This window comes from Echinococcus granulosus, assembly GCF_000524195.1.
Source record: "Echinococcus granulosus chromosome Unknown EG_S00039, whole genome shotgun sequence".
NCBI lineage: Eukaryota > Metazoa > Platyhelminthes > Cestoda > Cyclophyllidea > Taeniidae > Echinococcus > Echinococcus granulosus.
The window spans coordinates 161,207-187,119 of NW_020170419.1; the positions used below are offsets into that span (position 1 = coordinate 161,207).

Here is a 25,913-nt window from a genome sequence, read left to right on the forward strand (position 1 = left end):
TCATCGGAACCACCATTTACGTAGGCTATGGTGTCGAACTCGGGACAGTGTTTCACTGCTTGACGAAGGTGGCGTTGACTGCTTTTGTGGTTGCTCCTCCGACGCTTGAGTTGTCGGCTCCGGGGACTCCGAAAGCGCTTCCCTCGCTTCGCCACAGTGATCACCGCGTCTTCGACAGGATTTTACTCGCCGAAAAGCCACCAAATGACTGATACTGTAGATCTCCTCTCCTGCTTCGACAACTGCCATCTCCATTATCGACTTACTCTCAGGTGCTTCGCCCCCGCTGTGACGACGCTGTCGGTGGAAGGGGCGCCAACGGGAGGAGGATGTCGCCTTGTTGGTAGTATCGGTGGAAGGGTTCAGGGACGGATTAAAGCTTGATATGCGAGGCGATGGTGGTGCTGTGATGGAAGAGTGTGCCAGAAGCGAATGTTGCATGCGAGCGGGTGAAGAGTCTTCTCTCTCTACATCACAGTAGTCCTCAGGGATTATTAGAAGAGTGGGTTCTAAATCCAAAAAAAAGGGTGGAATAGCTTATTTTTCGCTTCCAGGTTTTTGGTTTTAAAGCAAGATTTAGTCTGTAAGCGCGTCCGTGTACGGGGCACCCCGATTGATAAACATCCGGGTTTAGATTCGTTCTCCCCAATCGCCCGGGGCGTGGCATCACTCCAAGTGTACATATTTCTCCATTATGTCTTTACCAGTTTTTCTTGCGACATTTGCAAAGCAAAGTAAAAGATGTGTCGGCCAAAGCAGAGATGTGGTTCTCATGCAAAAAAGAAGGACTCGAAAACCAAACCAGTAATGCAAAAGAACACCCCTCATAAGGTCCGGCAGAAGATGCCTCGGTTTTACAGCACAAAACACCATAAAACTATGAAAGAGTGATGACAACAACCATGAAAAGTCAGACTTTAACACAACAACAAACCCGTGAGTAGATGGCGAGTAGTTGCTGAGTGCAATAAATTTCGGATGCGGGGAGACTTACGGTAAAGGTGGAAGTGAGGCAGTGTCACTCTGAATGAAGAGAAGAATCATGTGTTTCAAGCATCAATGTTAAAAAGTTAAATCGATTTCTCCTTTTCGGATCCTTTGTCTCCAATGACAGGTTAAAAATTTAAAGCGGACATTTTGTAGTGAGAAAATTGCACTCTCCTTAAATAACGGAACGGCCACATTATCGAGGTGCCAGTGCTAAACAAAGTTCAGTCATTTTTACCTCTCAAAGCAATCTTTTCTTCATTTTTTCTTTCTTCATTGGAAACAATGCAGATGAAATGCGGGAAGGGAGGAAAAGTTCTTAGTTGTGCCTGAGCCAGCCAATACCTACTTATATGTAATAAGTAGCTGGGCAGAAGTTTTGTCACTGGGGTTAACGTTCTCCCCCGCACTGCTTTGACGTGGCTGAATGCGCTACCTTTCGTGGATCCTACGAGTCAATTCTCAAAGGCAACTAATGACGTGGAAGAAGACTCGATCTAAATAACGGACAGACGCTTCTTTGATATGTCTGACTTTGACACTATAACGACACCTTAGAGTTGTTCGTTTTTAAATTAGTTTATTGAAAAAATTAGGCTATCCTTAGGTTTACTTAAAGGTGTATCTCAACAGTCGAAAAAGGGGAAAATGAGTAAATTTACTGCCAAATACTAATCAAGAACCAGGGAAGACAGGCTCTACCTGAATTGATCAAAAAAGAATACAAAAAGGGATTTCGTACTTTCTGGAGAGCCAGGGACCTCTTTGTATGGAGAAAATGCAGTCCTGTGGGTAATTACGTCGATGTCCCTTACTTGATCTACAATAGCAAATAAGGAAAAATAAAACGCATTAAATCCATCCTGGTACCAGTTGGTAATGAAATTAATTTGCCAACGACACTTCTGCTGCCAGAGTCTGCTTCAGGGGAAATTCGTCCGTCAAGCATCGGATCCTACCAACTATGAGCCAATATGGAAAACGTGCCACACAGTTGTAACGGTGAGCTCGAGTAAAAAAAGTGGATGACACATATGTGTGACGTTAATGGGAAATGTTTTCACTAGCTGGATCAAATAATCAGATAGTTCATAATTAACTCGATCACTTACGCTCTTCTCTCCGCCGTCCCGCAGAAAGTGACCTTAAAAAGGAGAAAATGAAGAAAATGGAAATATAGTTTAGAAGGTCAAGGCATGTCTAGAATTCAGTCATCCAATCAGTCATGCCTATGTTCACTCAGTCAATCATTTATCCACTCATTCATTTGTCCATTCATTTAATAATTTACAATGCATCCGCCCATCCATCCAGCAGTCTACTCTGTCCTTCAGCCAAGGGGGTAATCCCACTTTCCAGGTTCAAATTGTAGAACCCATGCTCCACTGCAGAGGTCCAACTCACCTCTCCTGATTGTGAGACCGATTCTCCCCACCTGGTTGACTAACTGGTCGGTTCCTGTGACGCTGTTGATGTTGCTGCAACTGTTGTTGTTGCTGATGTTGCTGCTGGATCTCCTGCAACTCCACAGCACTGGATTCAAGTGCCTGCTCAACCACCGTGGCCACGTCGGTCGGTTTGTCCAGACTAGGACCCGGCTCCTCGGCCACTTCAAGGTCAGAGGTGGAGGGTGGGGGAGGGAGTAGTGCTGCCGCATGAAGCATCTCCTGAAGCACGGGACGAACATCGCCTGCGAGGCGGAAGGGGGTTAATTAAAAGACACAGGAATAGGGAGAGGAGGAAGCACTCTCTCTAATTCACGGACTGGTTAATCAAAGCCTGAAAATTAGAGGTTTAACCCAAGAAACGAACAGAAATCTCAGCAGTACTAACCCTCAGAGCGTCCAGGTTGATTGGCGAATTCAAGGCCCTGCGAAGTACCCGATGAGGAAGCAGCCATTGCCTCCGCCAACGCCTCGTCTGTCAGCAGCACCTTGTCCGAGTCCTCGGGCACGAAACAACCACTCTCTAGTCCCAAGTCGGGCGAGAACACCCACTTGTGGTACTTGATTATTGTCTCCAGCAGCTGCGAAAACACACCAAACGCTCAGATTCCCTGCTACCCAAAAAATTTGCAATGAAGGGATGCCATGCGTATTCGCGAATGACAGTGCTACCTGTGTGTAGCCCACTTCAGTATTTCCAGATTTTGTGTTTACTGCAATGTTGCATCACCACCACATCGATCACGTCTTACCTTCCAGCAGTTGGGAGGCAGGGCTTTTGGAAAGGTCAATTACGCTAAGCTTAGTATGTGCAGACGTGGTCAACAGCACTCCTGAGGGTGCCAGTAACCACAGAAAACCGTCCCATCTCGCTTCCGGCAATAGTTTTCTTCTCTGCGTCTAATTCTCAGACGTTCCAGTTCACTTCTCCAATTGGACGACCTCACAAACGGATTCGACTGTACGTGGAATGCCATTGTTTACTTCATTAAAACTAAACAATAGTTACACCTAATCCTTTATCGACTGAAAGGTGTGCGGCAAAATAAAACAGCTTTTTGGGAGACGGTTAGAAGTGCACATCATAATTACGTCTTTCACCCCACTCCTATGACTTTTTCTGGCTTCAGAGAAGACCCAGTGCGCTACAGAATCCCCATGGTCTCAGCTTCCTATTCAGTAGCCAATTTTTAGCTGACAGACCATGGAAACTAGCACACCTTACTTCAATTTAACAAAAACACAAAAACGCACCCAGATTTTGAACTTTGAGTCGGCCATAAAGAGCTCCGGACTGTCCTCATTCGATTGGATGAGATTGGGCGCGAAAACCAGCGCCAAGTTATAGGCCGTCATCCGGTTGACAGCCTGACGTGAGGCCACACGGGCCAGGTGGGTAGCCAGATAGCGCAGAGTTGCTCGATGTACTCGATACTCTGGGTGTTTGGGGTAGCATTCCATGATGCTGAGGAGACGCTGCACCGAGAGTAGCCGACGTTCCCACGACTCTACACGCGATGCCGCAAGAAACTCGGGATACATTGCTGAAATGGCAAAGCAAGGGTCTGTTGCAGAAACTGTGAAAAATAATTCCATTTGCGGTCCGATTTCGACCATTAAGACTACTGCATCATCATGATATTTCTATAGGTAGAAAATTAAGACAATGTACAGTATTGAAGTGGTGATTTAAATAGCTCCCAATCCTGGTCACCAAACCCCAAGACAGGGTGAGATTTATGACTAAAGCATAGTCTGAATGAAGTGGCAGAATATAGGATTTAAATTTTAATAAAAAACCCTATAGGTGATCTCCGAATTACAAGAATGACGGTTACAAAGTTGGAGTTTGTCACCGAAGCAGAATAATCAAGGTGGTACCTCCGAAATTTTCACACCAGAAAAGTTAATGGGATCATTACCCTGTGTCACCGTGAAATACAGAATGCTCAGCCAAAACTTAGACCTCAACCAGTGCCTTCAAACTTCAAAGCTACGAAGAGCATTTCGCAAGGGATTTCCCGGTAAATGGATAAGAAAGAAGCTCAAATGACTGCATACGAGTGGATAGGCCTTTAATAACTTTCCAAATATTAAGGCCAACATTACAACCAATTACTGTCGAGTAGTGATGGAGTAATTAAGGCCAAGTAACTTTTGAATGTTTCCGAAGGTTATGCGTTGGAAATTTAGCCTGGGATAACAAACGACAAGGACCCCTCCATCATTGAAAAACCCCGTTAAAGAATTTTAAAAAAATGTGAAATTACATATATGTATAGGATGATTTGAATGACTTCATTAGTCCTAACGCAAAATCACACATGCTAGATTTTTAATGACGATAAAGAACATGGAAATAAAATAAGGATGGCTCTTAATCGTCTTCAGTCACCTAATTACTGCGACGCATAAATCACCAGATCTCAAGTGAACTACATGTGCCTTAAAATACTGCACCCTTCTTCTTTTCTCGTCACCACAAATACTTCTGAAGTAGGGTTATGAATTACACAGGGTTGGGTACTCCAGTGAAAGAAAATTACGAGTATCATTCAACTGCCTCGGATCAGATTTGGGAATAGAGGCAATCGCCAGAAGAGAATCACCATTTGGTCTCTGGCGATTATAACGTAACTACACTAAAATCAAAACGCACTTTATGCATGCGATACGTGAATGGGAAAGCACTTTCCCTTATAAAAACGTGAATGAACATCGTAACTAGCTACTTATTTTTCGAAAACGTAAATGTATCATAGGTGGCAAATGAATTTTCGAGCTACGGTGAGCAAAGTTGAAAATTTTTCGGAATCTTGCCATTATCCTACGTTATATTGAATTCTGACACAGGTTGTGAAATATCTATCTTAAAGTTCGATGCAGAAGTAACCCTTTTGCCTTCCGACAAAGGGATTAAAACCAGGAAGTAGATGTCATTGTTCATGTTTGGATATTTTCCAAAGTAAACTATGGACGTTAGTTTTAAAAACGGCATGAAATATTTAATAAGTAGCCGGTGTCAACAACTCACGGAACTCTAAATTCCCCATTCATTAGCCATGTACCAACTTTTCAAATAGTTTCCACTACCATTAAAGGTGTCGCAATATTCCCAGGTTTTAGCATAGAAGTTCATAAAAGTGTTTCCATTCTGTCAAGTAATATTTACCTTTGGGAATTAATGAATCTGGCAGATTACGCAGAAGGGTTTTCAGCACACAAGCCAAAGCGTGGATATCATTCCATTTCTCGTTGCTAGCATCAATCTCACCCAGTTGCTAAAACAGTTAAATAAATGAGCATTATTGAGAAATCCGATCAAATGACAAAGCCCGGGCAAGTTCGTGAACTCACTTTGCAGAGTTCCGCTGCCATGAAATCGTGGGCTAACTTGTTCCCCGACACTCTATAGATGCCCACACAATTGAGACCGAATTTCTCCACCAATGTCACGCATAGCTCCACGACGAATGGTACAAACTGTGGTAAATTGTACATAAAGTAGAAAACCATCGTGTTTACTGAGTAATAATGAGCAGCAACCGCATTCGCCATTTTACTAATGGAGATTTCGGCTTCAACCGATTATGTTGAAAATGGAAAGTTAGAACTGACGATCAAAAATTCTTTTTTTTCTCTGCCAACTTTACTTGAGAATTAAAAGCTAAACCTAAATTTATGGATCAGAACCACACAAAATTGGTTTTTATGGGAAAAAGCCGCTCCACACCTTAAAAAGCCGCATTGGGGAAAAATGACAATAAAGCCGAAAAACGAGTGTTTCGAGTTATTCAATAAAACGACTATTTTGAAATACCTATAGTTTTTACAAGTGTGTTACTACTTTTTTCTTTGGGAGAAATGTCATCGCAAAAAATGTAAAGCAAATAATAATTATTGCACGCGAATTTCTACCTAAACGGACAAATCACGGTAACTTGTGCATGACTGCCTGACTCACGGCAGAAAATGTGCTTCGTGCGCATTGGTGAATGGGGAGGGAGCCAACCAGCGATCGCTCTGGGTGGAGAATGGGTGGATCTAGTAGGACGGCTTCGTGGAGGTCACCAGGTTCCGAGTCAATGCTCATAGCGGGATCAGTAGGTCTTCGGAGTAGCCTTCGGGCTGTCTGAGCGTTGAGTTCCTTTTGCTACCAGCAAAAAATAGATGTCTTGTGGATTTAAACATCATAACAATTACTACTAGCAAAGTTTCAGTACACTTTAATTCATCAACCCAAATTCATCAGTCCAGAAATGGATTTTTGAGAAAATTCATTATGAATGGGGAAGAGCAAAAAAAAAATCAAGAGCAAAATCATGTAATGCTATAATAGCTATAAAAGCTGCGCAAAAATAGCATTAGCCAGAGAGAGTTGTCGACTTGGCCAAAATGTGAGGAAAAGGCAACTGCATAAAACCGGGACAATTTCAAATCAGGCGAGACTGACAAAAGAGAGTGTTGCCATCGAACCTGATGTCGTTAAAGCGCAACAACCTCTTCGCATCCGCAATGGGCCTTTAAGTTGATAAACGGAACACTTAAAAGAAGTTAGCCGAAACGCCCAGGAATTTTCGGGCAATGTGTTTCTTTCTTTTGATAAGGAAAAATTTAGCCTCACAACTGCCTATAGCAAATGCGAATCTTAAGAAATGTGTGGATTTCTTCCTCCCATACTGTATACTACTAATTTTTAGCAAGCAAGTTTTAATTAACTTTCACCTAACCGAAATGTGAGTTCCCCATTTTTGAAAATCTTATTGTGTATATACCAAAAATGCAATTAATTTCTTTGGATAAAAGTCCTTGATTGAAAGTATTTAAGTGCATCTGAAGAAGATTTTCAAATGACCTTAACAGATCAGATGACCGCTAGGTGTGTGTGGACGTAAAAAAAATAGAGGATAGAAGATATTCAAGAGCTTTAAAATGTAATCCATACCGCTTAAAGCTGTTGGCAAGACTAAATCGTCTTAGAAACTCTAGAATAAGTCGAGCTTTTCTAACATGGCCGAGTCTTTTTTGTTGCCTCGAATAAGGTCACTTTACGCCCAAAGGCATGGCACCCGCATGCGCCATCATGTCATCACCGTGCCTGACCCGAAGCTTCGGATTCAGGACATCAAATTGGCTCATCACGTGCAGTTCAAGAGAGAAAAGAAAAATATTTGTGCTCACGGATGGGAATTTCATAGAATGGGAATTGCCCCATAAAAAAACGAGTTGACTCCAAATCTGGTGGAAAATTAACCATTTCCCATAGTCTTCCCAAAGCTCCAGTAAGTACTGACAATATCTCCAAATTTACGCCACTTTAATAAACTTTCCACTTAACAGCAGTTGAGGTAATCAGACTACTAGCAAAGGAACCGCCTTTTTTCCCTCCAAATTTTCTTTCTATTAAACAAAAAGCGAAATTTACCAGCCAATTTATAGAACTACCAAGCAAAGGGCAAGCAGCAGGAAAGAAAGCCGCCTTTTTAGAGCTATTAACATCACAAAGCAAAGTGAGTGTTGAAAAGGGAGGCAGAAAAAGTGAAAAAAAGCGAGATACCCGATTTAATCTCCAACGCACATAAAACACTTTCCAGAAGGACGCCAGTTTGACCACATCAAAAGTGTCACGATTTGGGTCTCTTTTTGGCTCTCTCTCTCTCTCTCTCTCTCTCCCTTTGTATTCCAATTGGTGAAATGATAATTAACACTGCGGAAATGCAAATGAAGGCACAATTTGACCTCGCTCAGATATCGGCCAGATGGGGATGCAATAGAAGAAAGAAAAAGATAAAAGAGGGCTCTCAAGTTCTTCCGAACCGACAAATCCACCCCACAAATAGGTGCCATAGTGAACACACTTGCTGACGGTTGAGTAAAAAATACGGAGAGAGGCAGTAACTTCACCAACAAATGCTCCAACTCAGCAAAATTTTGGGATATTTAGTTAAGGAAAACGGTTTTAAGGGGAAAAAATTACACTAGTAAGGACTAACCAAACTTAGAGGTTAAAAGTGTGCTTATCTCGGGATTTACCAACCTTATCACCCTTCATTTAACGAATCAAACTCCAAGTAGAATAAACCAATAAGAATTGAGCACAGCTCGACAAACGGCCTTGAATGATCCAATCACGGTGCAGATGGTTTCTCAGGAAATGGCTTGAAGAGAAGCCGTTGCAGTGACACGCAAGGAGTCAGAGCCAACAGCAGAACTTACAATGACCCGGTTAAATATTTATAAACAGAACTTTTTGTTCAGTAAAAATATTGAGGAAAAATTTGCCCGTAAAATGCAGGTTTCATGCTGAAGCTAAAGGCACGCCTTATGCACTTCAAATGTGTGGAAAAAAAAAATTCCAATGATTTTTTAAGATAATTAATTATGGACGGGTCTTAAGGACAAAACCTTTTTGTCGTAAAAAACGGAGTTCCAGTGCTTAGTAAATAAGGGAGCAACTCAAGTTAACCTGATTTAAACACTGAGAAGGTAAAATTAATTGCTGTAAAGTTAAGGAAAAAATAAAGAGAATCCGACCTCTCCGTTTCCAGAAAAAAGCTGGTGGATTTCTTTGGTAGAAGTAGGCAAACCTGCAAGCGACACTGATCTAACCACAAACATTCCCATTGTTTAAGTTTGCCTCTCAAGAGGGAGTCATTAGTTAAAACAGCCCGAATTGCCATGCTTGGCTAAATTCCGATGAGTCGTGTCTCAAATGTCAAATTCTTTTCCATGGAATGCACAAAAATATTTATTGGTTGTGGGGAGAATTTTATACAGTAGTGTTGATCCAACCGAATGGCCGAAATAATTTGACACCTTTTTAAGTTAAATTAATGTCCATAAAGGTTTGAACAAAGACAATTTCTTGCGAAGAAGCCCTCTGCTACCACTAGACGGATACCCTAGGCACAAATCAGTCGGCATGAAGTTGGCGAACACATGCCTCAGATTTCCGGAAGGCATGGGAGGAGGGGAAGGAATAAAAAGAACTCACAGAATGGGAAGTATTCATGATACCCGAGGTGACGGAGATGGACCTGGTCGCTGCGGCGGGTTCTAATCCTTTACCGGTGGAATGCTCCACAGGGAGATGCGACTGCTGCATTGTGGCGGTGTGATCGTCGGTGTCGTCTGCTCGGACACCGCCTTCTACGCCGGCTCTGGCTGCTTCTACGCTGGTACTAGTCCCACCACTCGCTGCAACCATGGCAGCGTCGACCACGGCCAATTGCATTGGCATGGTTACCGCCAGTTCATTGGCTGCGCCAAGGTCAAGAGCAATAAAATTGGGCAGGATCTATCGAATACCCTGTGTTGATGAAGTACATGCCCTAGTGTATAAGTGCTTATGTGGTTTTTCGCCTCATTAAAGTAATCGAAAAATACTTTAAATGAGGAAAATAACCAATTAAAATAAAACGCAAATATCATACCTTTGCCAAGAAAGTGGAAAGATCAATAGGTCCTAAAAGTGTCTTTTTTTTGTGAAGAGATGCAAATTTCCTGTCTGTTCTTGGAAAAACATGTACGTTATTTTGGGTTGGACATACTACTTATATCAACTAGTAGGTTAAACTCAGGTAGAATGACGTGTAACTTTCTGTACGGACGAAATTCCCTCCCAAATCGAGGGTACTGACTTGATAAAGGTAACAAAAGTGAGTCAAATAGTCTAACCACCAGGCAGTGAATAATCTGCCAAAGAGGTGGACGAAAAAAGGTTTGATATGTTTGAGATGGGCAATGCGGGAGTGAACAATTTGTGACTTCACATTAAAACGCCAAAATTGATTGACAAAATAACGCTGGGACTTGTTTTACTCTAAATTGCGGAAAGAGCGGTCTTATGAGTCCGCACAGGTTGAATATCCGACTGTTTATGTTGGTGCGATTAATGACGAATCGGCGGAAGACTCAGACGGTAGCGACAAGTGAAGAACAGTTGCATTTTCATTGCCTAGTCATCACATTGGAGAAGACTAACTAAGAGAAGGCTAAAACACCCTCCAGTATCGAGATCTACACACTAAAAGGCCATTGATGATGTTCCAACCAATCGTATATGGCCTCGAATGTAGATACTCTGAATTTTCCCCAGAGAAGCGACCTAGACCATAGCCATTTCCTATTTTCACTTCCAGACAAATTTCGGCACTGCAGGACATCATACGGTCTTTGGTTCAGACGCTGGGGTGGATTCTACCTCGAAAGGCTTTGTCATGGAGAGGATGTGGTCGTCAAGACTTCTCACCACATCTACAGTGTACATTATCGCTGGTAAGTAGCACCTTCCGATCCACCTTCAGGGCACACAAGGCAACCTGGTGTCAAAAGCAAAGAGTAATGGTGGAGGGGACTGAGGTTGTAGCTCAAAATGAGGAAGAGGAGTGTGCTCTTTTTAGCAGAGTCCACAGACGAGATGCGTGAAGGTGGTAAAGAGCCAATTGATAGGCCTCCAAATCACTTGTTACCTACTACTATTAAGGCTTAGTCGCCTCCACCACGGATTATGAATCGCTTTTCTCAGGTCATGCAGGTATCATCCGCTTCTTCCATCATCGCCCATGATGATCACCACTGATGGTTGCTCTTCACACGTTCATCTGTCGATGGCCTCCAATCACTTTGACGAACTCCTTTATAGTTGTGAAGGAGTCAGCTTCCTCCTGTACATGATGTGATGCATTGAGGCAAATCTGGTTGATGAATTCATCATCACCAGAATTCAGGCACAGTTTTACCGGAGATGGTACACCACACCTTCCTCCACTGCTTCATAACGAAGCTGACGAGAAGCGTTAACAGAGTTAAGGCAGAGATAGCCCTGCAGCGACAAAGCGACACATTCAAATCACATTTGTCAGGTTCAGCTGGCACTCGGTGATAAGCAAATGGTTGAAGGAAGGCAGAGCATGGAAGAGGGCCAAATGTGAAGGAATTTGGACTGACAGGCTGTCTCAAGTCTGTCAGATGCAATTCACACGTCCTTTCAAGTTACACCAATCACTGTGGCAATGTGAACAGTCAGAGGCGAGGACGTCACAACGGAGTTCTTTTTGGTCAGTCAGTCGACCGGTATGATTGAGTTGGTGGTCTGTGACGAATAGGCACACGACTGCCGACTGGGAATAGGGGACACGGAATGGTTCCACGCCCTGTCATATTCGTTTGTGAGGTAGTCCAGCTGAAGGACGTGAACTGAAGTGCTTGAAAATTGGACGCAGAGAGGAAAAACATTGCGGGATGCGAAATTGGACGGTTTTCTGTGGTTGTTGGCACCCTCAGGAGTGTTGTTCGCCACGACTGTACACACCAAGCATTGCCTAATTGACCTTTCCAAAAGCCCTACCTCCCCAACGCTGGACGGTAAGACGTGGTCGATGTGGTGATGATGCAACCTTGCGGTACTCATAAAATATCTGGAAGTGTTGAAGTGGGGTACACACAGGTGGCAATGTCATTCCCAAATGTGGACCTTGGGACACATGATAACTCCTGAGCGTTTGGTGTGTTTTTGCAGCTGCTGGAGACAATAATCAAGTACCACAAGGGGGTGTTCTCGCCCGACTTGGGACTAGAGAGTGGTTGTTTCATACCCGAGGACTGGGACAAGGCGTTGCTGACAGGCGAGGCGTTGGCGGAGGTAATGGCTGCTTCCTCACCCGGTACCGCACCCGGCCTCGAATTCCCAACCAACTGGTGGACGCCACCTACTTGAAATGGATGCTGGTGAATCTACAGCTTCTCTAACCCTCAATTTCCCTCGCTCAGTCATTAGTATCGACTTCAACAGGCGCTGGAATTTATTGGAAGTTGTGTTGGAAGACACCGAGTATCAAATCTAGTGTACTACTTTCAAGGTGATCGCCTCCTCTCCACCACTGGTTCATCAAGGACCATGTAATAACCGAAAGTACACTACAAGATATGCGGTGGCCAGAAAGTGATGATTTTGTGGGCAAAACCAACTCCGATATATCATGCAGGTACAACTAATGGTTGCTTTCTCCCTAACAAAGCGGATTCCTCAATGAATTCTTTTGTTATCCTTCTTGTAATAGCGCTTCCTAATCGAGAAAAGGAGTAAAATTTCCATTTCTTCCCCCTTAGGAGAAAGTTGATGAGGGATTAACCCTTGGGGTAAATTGTCTAGGTGATGTGAGGGATATGAGTTGCACCAGAGCCAGAAAGGGGGTGCAAATGACCTTACCATTGACAAGTACTTCATCACCGATGGATTGGATGAAGGAATTACTCGGCTCCAAGACAGCTGTCAAAGGTAGATGTAGTTGAGCATACTTCTTGTCCCGTGGTTCAACTTTACGGAGAGGCGCCTCTGAGTCGACATTCACGTCAGAGGGATGTGGGGACTGACAGGATTGATAGCTCCGATGGATCTACAAAGAAAGTGTGTTCAGGTCGGGTCAAGAGGTGGTGATTTGAACGCCGTATTGGCAAGAAATTCAAGGAGACCACAGTGCCCGAAAGTTCGGTAGCTTGGCAGTGACAACCTCAGCCCACAGTATGCTAGTCATTCATGGGAGGATTCAGCGCATGGAATGGATGATCGAAGACACCTTCTTGTGGAGTCGCAAAGGATTACGTTTTACGACTTTACTCTAATCGTAGAGGAAAATTCGCCAAGAATGGAGGGATTTGAAAGCAAGTTCAAGGGAATTTTCCGCAGCCGGATCCACACAAACCTACCTGGTCAAGTTTACGACGTCGTGGACTGGACTTGTCGTGGGTGAACGTCTGAGAGAAGTGCGTCAGACGCTGATGAAAGGCAGACCTGGAAGAAGTGTACGTGGTAGTGGTGGTGGCAGCAGTGGAGGTATCCACGAGGAGGATGGAGGAGGTGGTTGGAGCAGTAGTGATGGCACTCGGGGGACTGATTGAAGGGTTCACCTGTGCACCACCCATGGCAACTTGTCGCATACGCGCGAAAGTGGAACGCAGGAGGCTGCTCTTATGATGCGAGGATCCTACGTCCAGCTTAGGACTCGATGAATCTACGGAAACAGAGCTACACAAGTTAGTCGCACATTCAGTCTTCCGCGACACCACAACGAAGTGGAAAAAAGGATTAAAATCAAAGTATTGTGGACCTTAAAGAAACGCTCCTAATACTGAGAATTAACACACGACAGCTCAAAGCGCTAAGAAGGTTGGAAAAAGTCGCAGGAAAACTCTTCAATTATTCAGATATGCCATACGATGCATTTCTTGGTGTAAAATGGCGGCAGATTTGCTTATGCGTCAGAAGAACTGACAATTAATCAAATGTCAAGTTTTAAATTGGCCCACGTGACATGGCCCCTTGAGTTTTTTCCCCCTTCACGACCAAACCATGCATCTTTTCTAAACAAAATCTTCGGTGAATCCCTCCTTAGAATACGTACTCCGCCCTTATTTCTCCCATCCTTCCCCCCTCATCCCTATCCAAAGATGTGTAGAACACTCCACATTCCTTCCGAAATACGATGTAATTTGAGACCAAGATGTAAGTCGCCTTAATGACATCTCTCGCCATTGACAAAGCCGACAAGATTGCCAGGTGAGAAATTGTAAGGCATCGATGAAGTAATTAAAAACTTTATTCACTTGACATATTTGTTGACTCCCTTGATTGCGACATTTAAAAGGCGCCACTCAAAGTAACCGTTTGAAGAAAGGCGCCAAAAGAGATTGACCTAGGATAAACAAACCTTGGCACAGAAGTCCCACTTTCGGCCTCAATGAAAGGTCGGTTTAACCAATGCATCTGCAGGATATTTTTAGCCCCTTCAACTCTAGGTCACGATAAAGTGCAGCTTGACCTTAACAACTCGTACTAATTTCAAGTGGTGGACGATGGGAGTGTCCGCAAATAAAATTGTCCAAAATATTCCCGCCTAATGCCCATCAAAATTAACAATGGCTCAAGCTTATTTTCCGCATTAAAACCATCTATTTGAACAAAATCAATCCCACAGAACATCTCTCTTATTCTATGGAAACTATGAACAAGATATAGCTACTAATTTGGTCACAAACTTGCTCCTCTACAGGCTACATTACCAACTGGAACCCACGTGACTTCGCGTTTGCTCGACCATTTAAATGTTAGAAAAGGATTTTTTGTAATTTTGTGCCAAAGTTGACCACAAAGATATCTTTGATGAAAATTATTACGACGATCCTGCTAGCGCCGTGACCATGGGTGCATTAGTTACAAAACTTCTCGCCAAAATGTCAAGAAAGGTGTGGGGAAAGAAATAACGCACGTCCGATCTGGGTTTCAAAGGCACTGCTTTTAAGAATGCCAAAAAGCAGCGTGCGCCTTTTTCTCTCTTCTACTAATGGCAGAATTTCCATTTTCCTAATATGGACCTACTATTTTTGGGGGCGTGAATTTTAATTACCAATTCGCTATACTGCAAAACTGATTCGAAAGTTTTTAAAAAAAAAAGGAAAATAGCAAACAGCAGCTCGGAAGTGAGCAATCTTAACAAAGTTTAGTAAATGAAATGCTTAAAACAAAATATGACAAAGATACAAATACATTAGCAAAACAGTATGAATATAATTTTAAAGTAATGATTTGGCAACTTTTGAAAAATGAATGTTTAGTTATTTGCTTTTTTGCATTTAATTTATATTGCCATCAATATTTAAAACAATACTCAAGTAACCAATCAAGCTCAAGGAGCATAAAGGGGAGGCTTTAATGAGCCCTCAAGGCTGTGTCTAATGCGATTGGTCAAGGACGTAAGCCATGACAATAAAATTTCTTTTAGGGACATGTCCTGAAACCCTTTGTCCACCACCTACCATGAGGAGAAGATTGGATAGAAGTAGAACTGGCGCCAGATTTCGAGGCTCCAGAAGAGGATTTTTTCAGCGAAATTCGTGATTTCGTTGAGACGGGATCCAAACTTCCAGTTTGACTTCGGTTCATGTGGACACCGAAGCTGGCAGCCAGCGTCTCCGCGGCTACCATCAATGGAAATCCACCTGGCGGTCCGGCCACTCCAAGATTGCCTCCGCGATTGTTCTGACCGGAGTTGAAAAGACTGCTTATGCCTGTCCGACTGCTGTCGGAGGCTGTCTTCTGGCTGCTGGAAGACTCCGACTGATGGTGAGGAGGGGGAAAACACATAAGATTAGACCGAGTGTCTGGTGATTCCCGCCTATGGTGCAGTAAATCGGCTAAAGTGACGCAAGCACGGCATCAACACTGGTTACCTGCTATTTTGGTTAGTTACCAGGCTATTCCAATCGCGTCGTGCATAAATAAAACCTCATGCTCCTATAGGAATCCGGTTTTGGGCTTAGTGTAAGCTGATCAATGACACTACTGGTTAAGTCTGGCGGGCAACAGTTGCTTTGACCTGTATGGCATTTCAAACGAGGGCGGTTTGGGCTTCATCCGTTCATTTACTGCCAACAGTGTCATTAGGGATAACCCAAGTTCATACGGGCAAAGAAATTGACAACTATCCATTTGATTGGGTAAAGTGGTGTTTTTGTCGTGGGTGGGGCCGTTGGTCATTGAAAAAATTCTCTCTAAAGATGTTGAACTGAAAAGTCGAAAGCCTATTGGGCGATTTCTTAAGTTTTTACGGGTCGGTTGATGGCACGCCCTCCCAGACAACAAACCATTCAACTTTTTTGGCTTTATGGAAAGCTTGGGGAGGTATATTGGTGACAGCGACAACTGAGTCAGAAGCCTCTTTGTCAACTGGTCACCAAATTTGCGGGGACTTCCTACGGAAGGGCTAAAACGACAGCTTCTCTGGGCAGCGTTCCATCTTCGAGTACCCCTTTCCCCCTAAATCACAGTCAAGTTTATCCACTCGCAAATGGCCTCAAAACGAGGTGACTTGTACCATAGCCCGAGACAATGCGATTTTGTCTCGTTCTGTCACTTTTGGACGAATATCGTGATGAAAGGGAATGAAGGTGAAGACCGTTTTAGCTGTAGAACATCATCCAGCGTTTAGCATATCTGGAACGGAATGGTCCGCTCGTTAGGCGATGTGGTATTCCGAAATTGAGGGGGCCATTACCGGTGCTGTGACATGATTGGTCATAGCTCAGACAAGGACTTGTTACTGGAAATACAAGCTCATAGTTCAGTGACATTTATTGGGATGTGCATTTAGCTTTACGACCACTTCTGTCTTTGAAGGTTTTCCCACCACTTTAGCGGTATGGTCTTCCGCCTCCGCTGTTTGACACTCTGCCCTTATGCCTTTTAAGTTTTTGGGAAGGCTTGGACCGCAACATGTGCAAATGCAAATTATTTAACAATGAATCGCTAATTCGTAATATAACTTAAAAGTGAACAAACTACTGAAAATGCATTTGGAGGCCCATTAAACAAATATAAAACTTCCAACTATCTGAGAGTCACAAATTTATGCAGCTGGTTCAAACAAATAAAATCCCACAAATGCGGCAGAATCTAAGATGCGAAATAGAACGACTCTTAGCCAGATAAATTATTCATAAAAATCCTTCTTGAAGTTTGTGTCGACTGGAAAATGTTAATGGATATCAACGATTATTACCACCTTATCTTATCTACCTAAGGTTTACGGTGGTTACTGTAGTACATAAATAGACGGTAAATGGAGGATATGCTCCAAGCCAATTCAAAAAATGAATGAACCCTTTAAAGCCTATTTAATAGGAAGTATCAACCCGCTATTAAATGGGCACTTTCCATCCACTATTTGTGGCACCCGCTCGAAAACAAATATTAACTAAATACGACTAAAAGGGAACTCGTTTTTTCCCGATTCAATGAGGCAGGCGGGATCATTTGACCCTAAATTATGCGGATTCTCTCCACGCTACTAACGCGCGAGTCATTGTGAAAGGGAAGAAAATCGAAAAGAGGTTCCAGAAATTCTATTCACTGGTTAATTGCAGGAAGGACTAATTCTCTTCACGGATTTACACAGTCACAAATCGCAGTTACCATGGTAGATTTAGAGCAGTATGCAACATTCAAACTAACTGCCATGGAGACAATTTTGACTGGTCCCTGGGCGAACTTTAAATTGCCAAATTTAGAAAAAAAAACATTTCGAAATTCAATTGCATCGCAATTAGAATGAATAATTAAGGGTTTGTGGAATATCTTTCCAACTTACTATAAGGTGAGGTTAAAACGAACGATTCCAAATTTAACTAATTTATCATTATAATGTGCTAATCATGATTAAATGGCTTGGTTCAAAAATTCCATTTCGGAGATAATTAATTGCAATAAACAATAATTAACCTAATTCTGGCTGCTTTTCCCCACAATGCCAATCAGTTCCGTAGCATTAAACCGGTTATTTTAGGCCAAATGACCTATTTGGACGCCTATAAGGCTGGCGCAAGGTTCAATCCAGCCGGAAATTCAAATTACCAGCGTTCAAATGGATTAGAAATAAGGCCTTTATTAGCCTCACCTCACTTACGAACCAACTCATTCGCAAGCCGCAACGGTACATCCATTTAATAGGGTAGAAAGTGAGTAGACTCCACTACACAGCTTCGTATGTACCGACTACTCATCCATAGTTCGTGTGTAATGCAGAGGTATGTAAAATTCCAGACACGTTTGCGTGCGCGCGTTTTCTGCTTAGCCATTTAAGAGGCGCTTCTGTGAGTGATCAGAATTTTAGACAGACAAATGGCATTGGCTACTGACTTTATTCCAATCAGCCCATTCCCAGTCCCCTTCTCGCTTTCGTCCCGGTTGCCTGCGCAACTCTGTTTAGTTTGCCCACTCTCGCTACCCTTTGACACTGCCTTGTAGCGGGAGTGCACACACGCACGCACACACAGGAAAAATGCGTGCGTGGGTACACTGAAAAGGGACCATCGCTAAACTCCCACTGTATGGGCTCAAGGTTGCTTGTTGCTGGCATGGGAATTATCGTTGCTTGCAGAATGCACAAAAATTTCCCTTCTGTTGAAAAGTTTCTTCTTTTAAGCAACTTTTTAACTAAGTATGATAAGACACTAGAATTCAGCGTGACGGTATGCAAATCTTCCACAAACTCATAAATTTAACAACGAAGTTATTTTTAGAGGCAAATGTCTTTTTAAGTTGAGGCAAATTTCCAGACATAAAGTATCCAGGGTTTGCCATCAAATTTCTCCAATTTTATGTCCTCTAGATAAGTGAATTGCATAAAATTTGGGGGTTTACAGTACTTGCGAAGTCACTACGCCTTGAAGTTAGCTGTAGGACAGGACTTGAAAAATTAGTTTTCACTTCATCAGGTTCTCAAAAGCAGCGAATTACTACTTTATGAGGAGAAGAAATGATTACTTGGAGGATTGAGGGGAGCGAAAGGCGGAGAAGGAGTAGGAGGAAAGGTGTGGAGTTCCTCAGGCAACCAGCAAAATTGTAGACTAAGCATCAACTCCTCGCACATCATAGTTGGGGATAATTTGATGATGAATTTTAAGGCATTAAAGCTCAAAAATATGCTTTTAATCAGCGGGCAATATTCTTGGGCCAATCTCCACAGCCTAAGATCTCCCGTCAACGGCTTGTTGTATTCTCCCGTTTTGGTGGGGTATATTACGATTTCAGCAAAGACCAGAGAGGAGGTGGCTGAAAATGTGGAAATTTTCCAAAATAAGGGTTAAAATGGCGTCTAGTGTTGATATGCCCCCCATTCTCGCGATCTTCGCGGCATCATAACAAGTACGACCACCTACAGTAATGCGGTGAAGGTATGTGAATCGCACAATCAAACGATGCCTCCCTACCCTACTGTTTGAACGGTACCCAGATAGACGGCAGGAGAATAATTAAATGCGATCGAAGCAGCGAGGAGGAATAGATGGCGATTTGCAAAGTTGTATGATGTCAAGAGGTAAGTAATTTGGTAAAGTCGTTGTTATGGAAGTGGGAGAGTGATCAAAAACGGCCCCAAAGCCGGGACTCAGAGGACACAAGGGGCTATGTGGTGATACGCCACTGGCATTACAGTGGTGGTAAAGTTCTGTACCGGCGTCTAGGCCTCTCCATACCTCCTCCTCGATACTGAGGTGGATTATTAGAAGAGGGAGAGAAATTCCGTGCACAACAAAACTTATTTATTTGACGATTTTTACCTAATTTAACAACTCAATAATTGGAAAAAGATAACTTTTCACCTATGGATTCCCCCACTTTTCTACCCAAAAAGTCCTTCGAGCCAAATATGAGAATTATTAATGCAAGGACTTCAGTTTGGATGAAAACGAAGGAAGAAGGATTGAGAATTTCTCAAAACAACTTCTTAAAATAGCATTGGAGACAGGATAATTTATTGCGTTCATAGCGCCACTTCAAGAATTGCGCAGGAAATTACATGAGGAAAAATGCAAGAGGATGTAAAACATTCCCGAACTAATCACTATAATTAGGAAGGAATTTCGTAAAAATATATAGCTCTACACCGTCCCCTCCCCCAAAATTGGGCAAATTTTTTCGCAAGTTGTTATAAACTATTGAAAGAATTCAAGCGCCTTGTGGCCACCAGATTTGAATTAATGTCCAAATTCCACCATCTACTTTCATTGCGGAATATTGTGACAGGTAGAATACAAAAACAAAATTCACGCTTTCTCGAAGAACTATTTGCAATCCACCGTTACCCATGACACGTAAGAATGCCACTTTCCTATTTTTTAATGACGAATTTTTAGGGCAAATATTACCGCCTACTTAAACTAATTAGCAGAACTAGAAGCCATAAATTCCATCGGCTTTTAAGACAGAAATAACGTCTTACGCAGGAGTATCCTATTTCTTCGCGTCTTAAATTTCACCAAAAACGTTACTCCGGTATTACAAATATTCCTTTAACCTGGAAATTATTTGATTTTTCACTGATATCAAATCCAGGAGATTTCATTTAAACAAATTAAGTAGGAGATTCTGTTCAGATGAACGTTTGGATTCAGAAGGGATCTTTGTAGAGAGAGATGTGTAAAAGATGGATGGAAGAAGAGGGTGGGATACGGGATAGGTAAATTCAGAATGCATGTATGCAGGATGGAGTGGATAGATGGATGACAACGTATTTACCAGCAGAATTTGAAAGTATAGTGCTGGATGATACCGAAAAAGGCAGTATTTTATTTCACGGGATTTCAAAGCTTCTTGTGTCCCCAAGCACAGCAAAACGTTAGCCCAAGAGGGAAGTTATTCAATAACACCGAGGTTATCCATTTCCTTTACGAAACGTTGCACGGACATATTACGACTTTACTTAAACAAATTAAGTAGCGTGAATTTTACGCATCAGCTTAGCACGAGTGTAGCGGTGTAAATCCGCAGCTAAGTTGAATGAATTTTTTCCATCCTTAAATCACGCGTAAATGAGGAAAGCGCATTTAGGTCCCCTATAGTTCAGGATGCTAAAGCCCCTGTTAACAAACAGACCTCAATATAAAGAAGGCGAATTAGTGAATTGTTACGCCAAAAATCTGTGTTTTGGCACACTTTTGTGAACACAATAAAGACAACTTGCCACTTTCTTGCCAACTTTTGGCTCTCATGGAATCGAAAACTTGGTCACATTACGCAACACCTCGGTAGTGATGGCTTCAGTGGGTGAATTTGACAAATTCACGGTTAAGTAAGGATGGGAAAACACCTAATTATCAGAAAATCATAGCCTATTGTTCGTAAGGCTTATCCAGCAAGGTAAAAGCTTACTGCAACCTCTACTCTTACAATACTTTCTGCCTAATGAGTCATAGAAAATGGAGTATAAGGTGAACCCTCTGCATCCTCCACTCGTATATTCTCTTTTAGATGTAGTCATACGACCATTTAAGAACGGGACGTGCTGGTGACCATCGTACAGCAAGACATTTTATCAAGTCGTGGGATAAGCTGTGTCACACACCCTTTCATCATTAAATTTTGCAGCATGCGATATGAGGTCTAGCATATCTGAAGACTTTCATGGCCCTGTCCGAGGAAGATTTTACTTGAACCCCTTCAATGTAAGACGTAATTATTGCCTGGTCTTTAGGAAGTGAGTGACACCTAATGATCAAATGCTGCAGCAGAACAACGCAATCATAATTTATCTACTGAGCGGAGGAAGTGGTGGGTACTTTATAACTGTGGAATCGGGTTTTTGGGGTGGACAATGGGAGAAAACAAATGACGCACCCGCGAAGCGAAGTGTATATCTCCCCTATCACCTCTCTCAAATGTTCTGCATCGTCTACAGGAACGTTACGAGACCTTAACACAGAGCTCACTTTTCTCAAGTCACTTGCACTGGATAAGAACCATTTAGGTCGAATTGATGATAATCCTGGAAGGTGAACAAGAGGCCAGCGCAGATAAAATCCCCACACACCTAATAGTGGGTTTTCACAAATTCGTTTCACTGTCCGGTAGAAAGTGAGTCAAAAGAAAAGAGGGAAAGAAAAACGAAGTTACAGCGCTACCGACAAATGAATTACCTCATCTGTAGGATACACCAGTATCTTCACTATCAACTGCTCATTAAATCGAATTCAGCAGTCATTTCGGTAGAAGAGTCCTTTGTTTTAATCTAACATACCGCAATGCACCGACTAAACTTCCTTGCCACTTGTAAAAATGGTGTTTGACTAGAACAGCGTAAGCGATGTAAAAAGTCCACCTCTACGATAAAGAGGGTAGCAAAGATCAGAAACGGATATGCCATATAACCGATCCTCCCCGTTCTCCCTAGATAAGTCTGTTGCCATCGACAATGCAGGCAAGAAATTTCCAAATGGGCAATATTGACATACCGAAAGACCCTTCAATTCAGCAATCACGGTTTCCAAGCGTTGATCCTGCTGAAGGAAGTACATTCGACACGTGTAGGCGGGCTCAGATATCTCCTCGTCGCGTACTCGGAAGGTACAGCAAAGCGGATACAATTGGCTAGACTGCAATAATCCACAATTCATGATGGAGCGTAAATCCATGGCAGCGACATCGGACCAGGTCAATTCACAGTTGGACAGCGTGTGACTCCAGCTACCCTCGCAGAGGGACGGCGGAGTTTTTGACGGCTAGGAGAATGAAAGGCCACTTCTGCTTAAGTATGTAGAAATAAGGTTTGAGTCATTGAAAAGCTTAAAGCTTTGCAAAATTGATTTCGTTTAGGTCTTTACTTCCAATCAATGCTGTGATTTAGCAATGGTCAGTATATGCTACTGAAATTTACTTAAGCAGCAAACATGAAAACTGACTACTTTCCGAGATGTTTAACTCTAAATGCGATATGAGATGAAAAAAATACATTTTTGATTCTGAAGGTGATGTTTGCCCAAAAAATGTTGAATTTTCTTATTAAAATTCAGTTCACTGATCAGTCAAACGTTTGGCTAGTACTTACATGGAATTGACACCTGTTCAAGTGTACGCCTAACAATGCAATATCTCCAATCTTCGCGATTTACACTGCTTTATATGCTGTTTAGTGCCGTGATAATATGATTGGAGCACTGAATTAGTGTCGAATTTGAGTCAGAACATCCATAAGGCACCAGCACTATGCCCCAATTTCACACTTCCCCGAAACAGACATACGAAATTTGCAGCAGAAAGTGGGGAGACCCATCGTGATCGGAGCAGCAGGCTGACCACGAGAGCTAGGAATGTCTCTCAAGAGCAAGGGTCTATAGGGTAAACTGACAATGTTTAAATCTGTATTTAACAGCACAGAACCTTCGATCGCTTCCAGACCTGCGTCACTCTGTAGCATGCGTCTAATAGGTATCCAGGCCTCCCTTTACAACAATGGAAAACTACTCTTCTAGAGTGGTTTGTCTTTTCACCACCCCAAAGTGGCTGGGTCGGGTAAACTTTAGGTATAACTACGTGGCCTTGAGTGCATTAAATCAAACCACGGAAAAGTAGATGGCAATGCATATAAATCGGGATCAGCATTGATGTCCAGGAACTGGTAGCCTCTTTATTTGATGGAAGTGATTGTTTACACACCAGTAACATAAACATGACATTAAAGGGCCGTTAAAGATAGGCACGATGGGTTCATTCGTCTGCCACAGAACCCAAATTCGTTTTAAAAGTCATTATCAGCGCAACTGGGAATAAACTGGAATTAGCTGCAGCAGCTGGATTTTTGCCAAAAGTTCTTGAAAAGTAAGTTTGTTACAAAAAAAGTCTGCTCATTTTTTCTGAAGTTTTGCAGAGCAATTAAGTCAAAGCCGAAACAATAGAGATTAATGTGATTCGATCCTGAAGAAGTTGTTTAAAAAGCTAGGAGACCAAAAACCCCCGGCTTTGAACGGACATTTGGATAAATTTTAGTGAAATACATAATTCTAAGTTTTAAAATCCCACAATTATATCCACAACTGGTTGTCACCTAAAAGGTGTATTCAAACAAGTACGCATCACATATAAGAATAACTCTTTAATGGACCGGCAAAGACAAAAAGTCCTAACAACTTTGGACTTTTTAAATATGCGAAAACCTCATGAATTCATTAAAAAAATCTCTTGAATAAAGAATATTAAGGGTAAGGGATATCAAAACAAATTAAGGAGAAAAGCTAGTAGTAGAAACGGCCTGTCAAATAGCAAATGAAAGGTGGAAGGTACTCAAGAATTGCCGAATTCTGAGTAAAAAGGATCGAAAGGCCCTCTCCCAGAGGGAAACGCTTTTGTTGAAACGAATTTTTTGGGTTCGAACGCAAAATTCTTCCTTTGATAGCCCAGTAAAGAATCATGAGTCGACAACCCTTGAGACAAACACGAAATCCTTCTGCACCTGTGAAAAAAACTTGCAGAAAAATTGAAAAAGTACTGCAGTTTACTCAGCAGGTTCCTCGGGTGATTGAAGGTGTTAGTGGTGCTTTCCCTAGAGCCCGATCAAATACCTCTTGAATCCGTCAGTTGAGTCCGATGAATGTGAACTTGTCTAATTTGCAAGCAAAATTCACCCCGGTTCAAAAACATTTGGAGTTCTCTGTCAGTAATTCGGCGTGACATTTGGAGGTATGATCTGCGGTAGCAGAGCAAATCCCCAAGAAATAATGATTCCGGTGACAATGTATGACTGAGAGAGAGATAAAGAAGAGACATAGCACATTCAGGAAGATCCTGAAGAATTACGCGCTACTAGTTGGAGATTAGCGCATCAAGATCAACGCTCAGGTGACAATTTTCTCTAATCCTTTCACTCCTGTACGTCCGCATCAATGGCCTCCTTCAGTAAAAACCAGACGACCCTTTTGGAGAGCTCTTAGATTTGACTTGATAGACTCAACCGTCTTTTTAAGGACGTAGTTATGAATGATGTCCGTTTCGTGGAACCTGTTTCGATGTTGATAGATGCTCCTCATGCATTTCTTGCCTCGATATTTTGGGGACCGATTGGTCGTGAGTAGGCGTCCGCACGATCAATGGACATTAAGTCATGATGCATGAGTATAAAGCCGGACCTCAGAATGGTCGTAACCTATCACTACGGCGGCCCGGGAGTATGGGGGTGTATACGATTCTTTAATCAGAAAATGTTCTACAAGGCATTGAAATCAGTCACGAGGGCGAGCTGTCATCCACAAACCATTATGTTGAACTTCTTCAGCCTGAAAGCGATGGCTAGTGATTATTACAAAAATCAGGGTTCTGGATTCGTGCAAAATGGCCTCCCATGACCTATCGGGTGTTATATAGACGGTTGCAGTGTCACTACTAAACGCCGGCATCCTTTTCATGGCGGCTGTCATCTAAATCAGGTCTTTGTCATTCAAGGTCTACTCATCGTTGTCATCTTGACGGTGCATTTCGCCGGACAAAGACGAAACTCAAAATCGCTTAGATGCTGTACCGCGATCATCATCGGTCTTCACCGATACAAACTTCCCCGTTGTGGTTTACTTACTCCGACAGGTCGTCAGAATAGTATTTTACTTCGAGTGCTTCAAAGTCATGCAAATTGATATCTGACGATTGGTTCACAATCTTGCTTCAGCTTGCTGCATAATTGTTCTACCATGTGGGCAAATCGAAGCATCTGGCACAAAAATGCCTCCTCAAAGGGCAAAGTTGTGTGTCATCCTGGCATTCTGAGGGTGGCTTCCGTTAAACTACGCCACATGCGGTCAATATGACACATTGAAATGATCCGGCTGTATCAAGCTTCAACTCTACTAGGTACCGAGATTCTGCTATTCCGAAGTGGAGAACGACCGCTGAGTCTCTATCATAAGTGGTCAGAAGTCGAGTACCTACAATGAAGTTGTTTTGGAGCATGATTCGCACCTTGAAGAGTTCACATTCCTTGATAGCTTCGACAGCTTAGGTGGTTCTGTCACTTGTGAGTCCTTTACGATAACACACTGATCATAGAAGCCTGCTTCGTTAAAAAATACATTGTTGGTACATCGTTTGTGCGAGGTAGTGCAATGCCAGCGTTCTATCTCCTTGAGACTTTACTATGACTGGAAATTCATTGGAAAGTGGCGGAACTT

The 25,913-nt window shown here is 42.6% G+C and overlaps 1 protein-coding gene across 1 annotated transcript; it reads right to left on the minus strand. All coding sequences in view use genetic code 11, as the record gives it.

Moving 5' to 3' along the window:
* On the minus strand, window positions 1-23,176 carry EGR_05363 (Rho GTPase-activating protein 21-A; the record flags this gene model as incomplete). The annotated part of the gene is made up of 18 exons (XM_024494612.1): window positions 1-509; window positions 1,730-1,807; window positions 2,100-2,131; window positions 2,392-2,677; window positions 2,821-3,013; window positions 3,687-4,009; window positions 5,605-5,713; window positions 5,790-5,915; window positions 6,397-6,585; window positions 9,427-9,729; window positions 10,603-10,732; window positions 11,908-12,142; window positions 12,643-12,829; window positions 13,140-13,444; window positions 15,246-15,546; window positions 17,891-17,956; window positions 22,215-22,481; window positions 22,994-23,176. The coding sequence occupies 18 exons, from the start codon at window positions 23,174-23,176 to the stop codon at window positions 1-3; spliced, it is 3,822 nt and encodes a 1,273-aa protein (XP_024350939.1).
* Between the last annotated feature and the right edge of the window lie 2,737 nt (window positions 23,177-25,913).